Source organism: Nerophis lumbriciformis, linkage group LG25, assembly GCF_033978685.3.
Source record: "Nerophis lumbriciformis linkage group LG25, RoL_Nlum_v2.1, whole genome shotgun sequence".
Lineage (NCBI taxonomy): Eukaryota > Metazoa > Chordata > Actinopteri > Syngnathiformes > Syngnathidae > Nerophis > Nerophis lumbriciformis.
The window spans coordinates 7,052,501-7,062,500 of NC_084572.2; the positions used below are offsets into that span (position 1 = coordinate 7,052,501).

Here is a 10,000-nt window from a genome sequence, read left to right on the forward strand (position 1 = left end):
ACACGCAGAATGTACATGGAAATATAGAATGTGGGATTTACAATATTAACTATGAACAATAAAACACTGAATATTGAGATGATATGAATGTCTCTCATCTACTTCTCCGACATCTTTTATAATCCAGCAAGAACAACAAAGATGCAACAAACACGGACGAAACATAAACACAAATGGTAAAAAAAAAAAAAAAGAGACTTGCATATATTGGATGTAGTGACTGTTCTGCAGAACTTTGAGGTAGAAATCTGCCTCCTTCTGACACTCAAGCTTGTTGTTCTGTAAACAAACTCCGCCCACTCTGCCTGTGCCTCGTCTGCATGGAGCTGCTATGGTTACCGTAGTAACCCGCATGTCACTCAAAAGTGCAGATTCGAACCAGTTTGGAAACACCCAGCGGGCCACTGTAAAATGTAAATGATGTAGTATTATGTCCAGGTCACTGCCTTTTTTATGCAAGACCCGTGTCACGTGACTTCAAACGCCTCATTGGCTGCTTGAGACAGGATGCATTGCTTGTTTCTTCTTTTCCAGGGAGTTAGGCTTGCTTTTAGTAGCAGCGAATCTTTCTGCACTGAATTTTAATACACAGAATTTTTTAAAACATTTTTATGCACTAAATTTCAAAAGACTAAATAAATAAAATAAAAATATATATGTGTATATACTGAATTTTAATACACAGAATTTTTAAAAACATTTTTATGAACAAAATTTTAAAACACAAAATTTAAAAATAACTTAATTTTTATATACTATTTTTACACACAATTGTTTTCTACACTGAATGTTTTTTTTATGCCAGGAACTTTTTTTCACTAATTTTCTTTGACAATAATTTGTTAAGAACTGTATTTTTATGAAGGAAATATTAAAATAAAAATGTTTTACACCGACTTAATACTCTGAATTTTTAAACATTGATTTTTTTACACACTGGATTTGTATCACAGTAACTGGATTTTTCAGCAATGAATTTGTGTGCACTATTTTTAACTGAATTCCTAAATACAGAATTTTATACACTAAACTGTTTTACACTCATTTTAAAACACTCAATTTTTATACTCACTAAATTTGTATTTACTGGATTTTTCAGCACTGAATTTGTATGCACTATTTTTAACTGAATTTTTAAATACTGAAATTTTATGCACTGAACTTTTATACATTTAACTGTTTTACACTAATTTTTTATGAACTGAATTTTTAAACTTTGATTTTTTTTTTACACACTGCATTTGTATTAACATCATTTTTCAGCACTGAATATTAAAACACTGAATTTTTATGCACTAAACTTGTATATACTAAGCTGTTTTCCACTAGTTTTTAATTAACTGAATTTTAAATCACTGAATTTTTAAACATTGATTTGTTTACTCACTGAATTTGTATTAACTGGATTTTTCAGCACTATTTTTACGCACTATTTTTTTAACTGAATTTCTAAATACTGAAATGTTATACACTGAACTTTTATACACTAAACTGTTTTACACACATTTTTAATGAACTGAATTTTTAAGCACTGAATTTTTAAACACTGAATTTTTAAACATTGATTTTTTTACTCACTGAATTTGTATTAACTGGATTTTTCAGCACTGAATTTGTATGCACTATTTTTAACTGAATTTCTAAATACTGAATTTTTATACACTAAACTGTTTTACACACATTTTTAAGCACTGAATTTTTAAACATTGATTTTTTTTACACACTGCATTTGTATTAACAGACTTTTTCAGCACTGAATATTTAAACACTGAATTTTTATGCACTAAACTTTTATATACTAAGCTGTTTTCCACTAGTTTTTAATTAACTGAATTTTAAATCACTGAATTTTTAAACATTGATTTGTTTACTCACTGAATTTGTATTAACTGGATTTTTCAGCACTGAATTTTTATGCACTATTTTTAACTGAATTTCTAAATACTGAATTTGTATACACTGAACTTTTATACACTAAACTGTTCTACACAAATTTTTAATGAACTGAATTTTTAAGCACTGAATTTTTAAACATTGATTTTTTTACACACTGCATTTGTATTAACAGAATTTTTCAGTGCTGAATTTTTATGCACTAAACTTTTATATACTAAACTGTTTTACACTTGTTTTTAATTAAATTAATTTTAAAACAATGAATTTTTAAACATTGATTTTTTTACTCACTGAATTTGTATTAACTGGATTTTTCAGCACTATTTTTTAACTGAATTTCTAAATACTGAAATGTTATACACTGAACTTGTATACACTAAACTGTTTTACACACATTTTTAATGAACTGAATTTTTAAGCACTGAATTTTTAAACACTGCATTTTTAAACATTGATTTTTTTACTCACTCAATTTGTATTAACTGGATTTTTCAGCACTGAATTTTTATGCACTATTTTTATCTGAATTTCTAAATACTGAATTTTTATACACTAAACTGTTTTACACACATTTTTAAGCACTGAATTTTTAAACATTGATTTTTTTACACACTGCATTTGTATTAACAGAATTTTTCAGTGCTGAATTTTTATGCACTAAACTTTTGTATACTAAACTGTTTTACACTAGTTTTTAATTAAATTAATTTTAAAACAATGAATTTTTAAACATTGATTTTTTTACTCACTGAATTTGTATTAACTGGATTTTTCAGCACTATTTTTACGCACTATTTTTTAACTGAATTTCTAAATACTGAAATATTATACACTGAACTTGTATACACTAAACTGTTTTACACACATTTTTAATGAACTGAATTTTTAAGCACTGAATTTTTAAACACTGCATTTTTAAACATTGATTTTTTTTCTCACTCAATTTGTATTAACTGGATTTTTCAGCACTGAATTTTTATGCACTATTTTTATCTGAATTTCTAAATACTGAATTTTTATACACTAAACTGTTTTACACACATTTTTAAGCACTGAATTTTTAAACATTGATTTTTTTCACACTGCATTGTATTAACAGAATTTTTCAGTGCTGAATTTTTATGCACTAAACTTTTATATACTAAACTGTTTTAGACTAGTTTTTAATTAAATTAATTTTAAAACAATGAATTTTTAAACATTGATTTTTTTACTCACTGAATTTGTATTAACTGGATTTTTCAGCACTATTTTTACGCACTATTTTTTAACTGAATTTCTAAATACTGAAATGTTATACACTGAACTTTTATACACTAAACTGTTTTACACACATTTTTAATGAACTGAATTTTTAAGCACTGAATTTTTAAACACTGAATTTTTAAACATTGATTTTTTTTACTCACTCAATTTGTATTAACTGGATTTTTCAGCACTGAATTTTTATGCACTATTTTTATCTGAATTTCTAAATACTGAATTTTTATACACTAAACTGTTTTACACACATTTTTAAGCACTGAATTTTTAAACATTGATTTTTTTCACACACTGCATTTGTATTAACAGAATTTTTCAGTGCTGAATTTTTATGCACTAAACTTTTATATACTAAACTGTTTTACACTAGTTTTTAATTAAATGAATTTTAAAACAATGAATTTTTAAACATTGATTTTTTTACTCACTGAATTTGTATTAACTGGATTTTTCAGCACTATTTTTACGCACTATTTTTTAACTGAATTTCTAAATACTGAAATGTTATACACGGAACTTTTATACACACTGTTTTACACACATTTTTAATGAACTGAATTTTTAAGCATTGAATTTTTAAACACTGAATTTTTAAACATTGATTTTTTTACTCACTGAATTTGTATTAACTGGATTTTTCAGCACTGAATTTTTATGCACTATTTTTATCTGAATTTCTAAATACAGAATTTTTATACACTAAACTGTTTTACACACATTTCTAAGCACTGAATTTTTAAACATTGATTTTTTTCACACACTGCATTTGTATTAACAGAATTTTTCAGTGCTGAATTTTTATGCACTAAACTTTTATATACTAAACTGTTTTACACTAGTTTTTAATTAAATTAATTTTAAAACAATGAATTTTTAAACATTGATTTTTTTACTCACTGAATTTGTATTAACTGGATTTTTCAGCACTATTTTTACGCACTATTTTTTAACTGAATTTCTAAATACTGAAATATTATACACTGAACTTGTATACACTAAACTGTTTTACACACATTTTTAATGAACTGAATTTTTAAGCACTGAATTTTTAAACACTGCATTTTTAAACATTGATTTTTTTTCTCACTCAATTTGTATTAACTGGATTTTTCAGCACTGAATTTTTATGCACTATTTTTATCTGAATTTCTAAATACTGAATTTTTATACACTAAACTGTTTTACACACATTTTTAAGCACTGAATTTTTAAACATTGATTTTTTTCACACTGCATTGTATTAACAGAATTTTTCAGTGCTGAATTTTTATGCACTAAACTTTTATATACTAAACTGTTTTAGACTAGTTTTTAATTAAATTAATTTTAAAACAATGAATTTTTAAACATTGATTTTTTTACTCACTGAATTTGTATTAACTGGATTTTTCAGCACTATTTTTACGCACTATTTTTTAACTGAATTTCTAAATACTGAAATGTTATACACTGAACTTTTATACACTAAACTGTTTTACACACATTTTTAATGAACTGAATTTTTAAGCACTGAATTTTTAAACACTGAATTTTTAAACATTGATTTTTTTTACTCACTCAATTTGTATTAACTGGATTTTTCAGCACTGAATTTTTATGCACTATTTTTATCTGAATTTCTAAATACTGAATTTTTATACACTAAACTGTTTTACACACATTTTTAAGCACTGAATTTTTAAACATTGATTTTTTTCACACACTGCATTTGTATTAACAGAATTTTTCAGTGCTGAATTTTTATGCACTAAACTTTTATATACTAAACTGTTTTACACTAGTTTTTAATTAAATGAATTTTAAAACAATGAATTTTTAAACATTGATTTTTTTACTCACTGAATTTGTATTAACTGGATTTTTCAGCACTATTTTTACGCACTATTTTTTAACTGAATTTCTAAATACTGAAATGTTATACACGGAACTTTTATACACACTGTTTTACACACATTTTTAATGAACTGAATTTTTAAGCATTGAATTTTTAAACACTGAATTTTTAAACATTGATTTTTTTACTCACTGAATTTGTATTAACTGGATTTTTCAGCACTGAATTTTTATGCACTATTTTTATCTGAATTTCTAAATACAGAATTTTTATACACTAAACTGTTTTACACACATTTCTAAGCACTGAATTTTTAAACATTGATTTTTTTCACACACTGCATTTGTATTAACAGAATTTTTCAGTGCTGAATTTTTATGCACTAAACTTTTATATACTAAACTGTTTTACACTAGTTTTTAATTAAATTAATTTTAAAACAATGAATTTTTAAACATTGATTTTTTTACTCACTGAATTTGTATTAACTGGATTTTTCAGCACTATTTTTACGCACTATTTTTTAACTGAATTTCTAAATACTGAAATATTATACACTGAACTTGTATACACTAAACTGTTTTACACACATTTTTAATGAACTGAATTTTTAAGCACTGAATTTTTAAACACTGCATTTTTAAACATTGATTTTTTTTCTCACTCAATTTGTATTAACTGGATTTTTCAGCACTGAATTTTTATGCACTATTTTTATCTGAATTTCTAAATACTGAATTTTTATACACTAAACTGTTTTACACACATTTTTAAGCACTGAATTTTTAAACATTGATTTTTTTCACACTGCATTGTATTAACAGAATTTTTCAGTGCTGAATTTTTATGCACTAAACTTTTATATACTAAACTGTTTTAGACTAGTTTTTAATTAAATTAATTTTAAAACAATGAATTTTTAAACATTGATTTTTTTACTCACTGAATTTGTATTAACTGGATTTTTCAGCACTATTTTTACGCACTATTTTTTAACTGAATTTCTAAATACTGAAATGTTATACACTGAACTTTTATACACTAAACTGTTTTACACACATTTTTAATGAACTGAATTTTTAAGCACTGAATTTTTAAACACTGAATTTTTAAACATTGATTTTTTTTACTCACTCAATTTGTATTAACTGGATTTTTCAGCACTGAATTTTTATGCACTATTTTTATCTGAATTTCTAAATACTGAATTTTTATACACTAAACTGTTTTACACACATTTTTAAGCACTGAATTTTTAAACATTGATTTTTTTCACACACTGCATTTGTATTAACAGAATTTTTCAGTGCTGAATTTTTATGCACTAAACTTTTATATACTAAACTGTTTTACACTAGTTTTTAATTAAATGAATTTTAAAACAATGAATTTTTAAACATTGATTTTTTTACTCACTGAATTTGTATTAACTGGATTTTTCAGCACTATTTTTACGCACTATTTTTTAACTGAATTTCTAAATACTGAAATGTTATACACTGAACTTTTATACACTAAACTGTTTTACACACATTTTTAATGAACTGAATTTTTAAGCACTGAATTTTTAAACATTGATTTTTTTTACTCACTGAATTTGTATTAACTGGATTTTTCAGCACTGAATTTTTATGCACTATTTTTAACTGAATTTCTAAATACTGAATTTTTATACACTAAACTGTTTTACACACATTTTTAAGCACTGAATTTTTAAACATTGATTTTTTTTTTACACACTGCATTTGTATTAACAGACTTTTTCAGCACTGAATATTTAAACACTGACTTTTTATGCACTAAACTTATATACTAAACTGTTTTACACTAGTTTTTAAAACACTGAATTTTTAAACACGCATTTGGTTCCCAAATTAACTGGATTTTTCAGCACTATTTTTACGCACTATTTTTTAACTGAATTTCTAAATACTGAAATGTTATACACTGAACTTTTATACACTAAACTGTTTTACACACATTTTTAATGAACTGAATTTTTAAGCACTGAATTTTTAAACACTGAATTTTTAAACATTGATTTTTTTTACACACTGAATTTGTATTAACTGGATTTTCAGCACTGAATTTTTAAACACTTAATTTGTATGCACTATTTTTAATGACATTACTAAATACTGAATTTTTATTCACTAAACTTTTATACACTAAACTGTTTTACACAAATGTTAATGACCTGAACTTTTAAACACTGAATTTTTAAACATTATTTTATTTATTTTTTTACACACTAAATTTTAAACACTGAATTTTTAAACACGCATTTGGTTCCCAAATGTTTGTCCAATTAAATTACCAGCATATATTAATGTCAAAAAATTCAGTTCACAAAATTTGAATGCAAAAAATTCACATGCATATTTTCAAGTGTGGAAAAAATATTTTGTAGTGTAGACAAATGAACCTTCATAACATGTCAATTATTGACTGTGCTAATCACTACCTTTTAGCACTTGTGACGTTTTGATGTTGTCTGCTGGCCTCATTCAAGTGTTTGTAATTGTGGAGCCTGCACTCATGCACGCTCATGCAAATGTATACTTTCCAGCCCTTTTGTTTTCAAACGCATCGCCTTATTTTTGTGTTTTTTCAGGAGGAGGCAGCGGCGCCATCATCAGACGCCCACTCACAAGCTGGCAGCCACCAGCACCTCCAAGCGGACGCCCACTCAGAGGAGCACGGTAAGATGCTCGCCCTCCATCCATTCTCTATCTAGTGCAGGGTGTCCAAAGTGCAGCCCGAGGGCCACGGCACGGTCTAAAAATACTCTTACAACGCTAAGTGGATTAAAAGAGCAAACGGGTGAAATGTGACAAGAAAAAGTTTCGAAATAAGCTTTGAAAAAATATATGTACATATGCATATGTATATATGTATATAAGCATATGTATTTCAGAGTATGCATACCTGCCAACTACTCCGGTTTTCCCGTAATTAGTACGGTTTTCATCAACCTATTCCGGGTTACGGTTGCAGTGATAAAAAAATACGGTTTTTCATTAATTAAAAAAAAAATTTTTTTTTAAGTTTTATTCACGAAATCGCGTAACAACAATGACATTCGACCTGCTTTCCGTAACTTCCTATCGAGCCATTCCGCGAGGCTATTTATAGCACCGCTGCCAAGCACGAGGCACCTGTTGTCATTGTTTCCAAACGAGCGAACGATCATGGAATCAGCCGGAGAAAAATCGCAAACGAGTCTTAAACCGAAAAGAAAACTGCAGTCATTCCGTGAAGAATATTCAAAAGCCTATCCGGGAATAATTATCCGTTCCAAAAAGGGTGAAAACTACGCGAATTGCACCTTGTGCAGACAAGATTTTTCGATCGGACACGGAGGAATTAGCGATGTAAAAGACCACGTTGGGACAAAAAAACACAAGTCTAATGCCGTTGCTAGCGATACAAGTGGAAAACTTTCAACGTTTTTCGGATTTTAGCCACAAAAAGGTAATGACACCAATGTTATCTATTGGAATTGTTTAGTACTGTTATACTGTTAAAAGTGTTTATACTATTTATGCTTTCAAGTCCAAGTTGAAGAAATCTTGTTAAATGTTGACAGCATAACTACCAAAATACAGAAAGTATGTCCTTAATATTTTTGCAGTGCTATTTCTGTTGAAAAGTTAAAATGATTACATTAGAGATGTGATGTGCCACTTTTCAAGTGTCTGATGGCTTAAATTAAGTTTCATTAATTTTTCATATTTTGAATTCTTTTGAAAGGCTTACAAAAAAACGACATTTGAATTGTAATTCCATGCTATTGACAGGACTATTAATTTTAATGAAGTTAGCTTACCATGTTTACAGTATGATAATTGTGATAGAAATGTGAATTTTAGGCACAGAATATTTTTGACAATTGAACAAGGCAGTAGATTATACAAGCTTGGACAGAAAGTTAATAATGACACCAATTTTTTTTTTTTTTATGGAATTGTATAGTACTGTTTTACCATTTGTTTACTGTAAAAAGTGTTTATACTGTTTATACTTTCAATTAACAAATTGAAGTCTTGTGAAAGGTTGACAGGATAACTGGCATTAACTGTCAAAATAATTTCAAACTATTGAAGTTAGCTTACAGAATAAACATGCCAATCAACCCATATGATTTTTGCTGTAATATTTTTGTTTTGAAAAGTCACTGTGACTGATAGAAAAGTGATGGTTTTAGCAACATTTTAACCTGTCTGAATGCTAATAATCATTTTGCGTCGGGGAGCGAAGCCCTGAACCCTCCACCAGGACTTTGTCCTGGACCTACCGGGGCCTGCGGCCCTTGGACCCTGGCTACTAGGTTTTTCTGATTTCAAAAGTTGGCAGGTATGGTGAGGTTATAAAGCTTTTGCCTGTTAAAGAAAGGAGACTGATCCAATGCAGCACAGACTTTCGCGTGCCACGCTGTCACGACCCAGACGCACACCAGTGCGCAATCATATGGGAGCCGCGCTGAGCGCACCTCCAAGCGCGTCTCGCTGCCGGCGACGGCCAGGTATGGGCCCACGCTCCAGCGCCATCCATTTTCAGGGCTAGTTGATTCGGCAGGTGGGTTGTTACACACTCCTTAGCAGGTTCTGACTTCCATGGCCACCGTCCTGCTCTCTATATCAACCAGGGTGAGCCCCACCCCTTTCGTGAGCGCACTGCGCGCGGAGTGGCCCCTGTTACGCGCCCCCGGCAACAGAGGTGGCGGGCAGGTAAGCTGCGCGGGCGGAGCGCGGAGTGACCCATGTTACGAGCCCCCGGCCACTTGGTGGCGAGCAGGTAAGCTGCTTACCTGCTGCGCGTGACGCCGGCCGCGGCGAAGGCGGACGAGGCGGGGTGTCGGTGCGGTGGGCGCGGTAGTGACCCTGGACGTGCGTCGGGCCCTTCTCGCGGATCGCCTCAGCTACGGCTCCCGGTGGGGCCCTCTCGGGGGAAGGGTCCCGGACCCCGGCGAGGCGTCCCTTCTCCGCTCCGTAAAAGTGTCCATCT

The 10,000-nt window shown here is 29.6% G+C and overlaps 1 protein-coding gene across 1 annotated transcript in view; it reads left to right on the forward strand.

Annotated features, from left to right (window-relative positions):
- Nucleotides 1–10,000, forward strand: part of lrmp (lymphoid-restricted membrane protein) — a 167,561-nt gene that overhangs the window by 91,090 nt on the left and 66,471 nt on the right. The window contains exon 21 of the mRNA XM_061984670.1: nt 7,608–7,695. Within this exon, the coding sequence (XP_061840654.1) occupies nt 7,608–7,695 (88 nt within the window). The remainder of the gene's footprint in view (nt 1–7,607; nt 7,696–10,000) is intronic.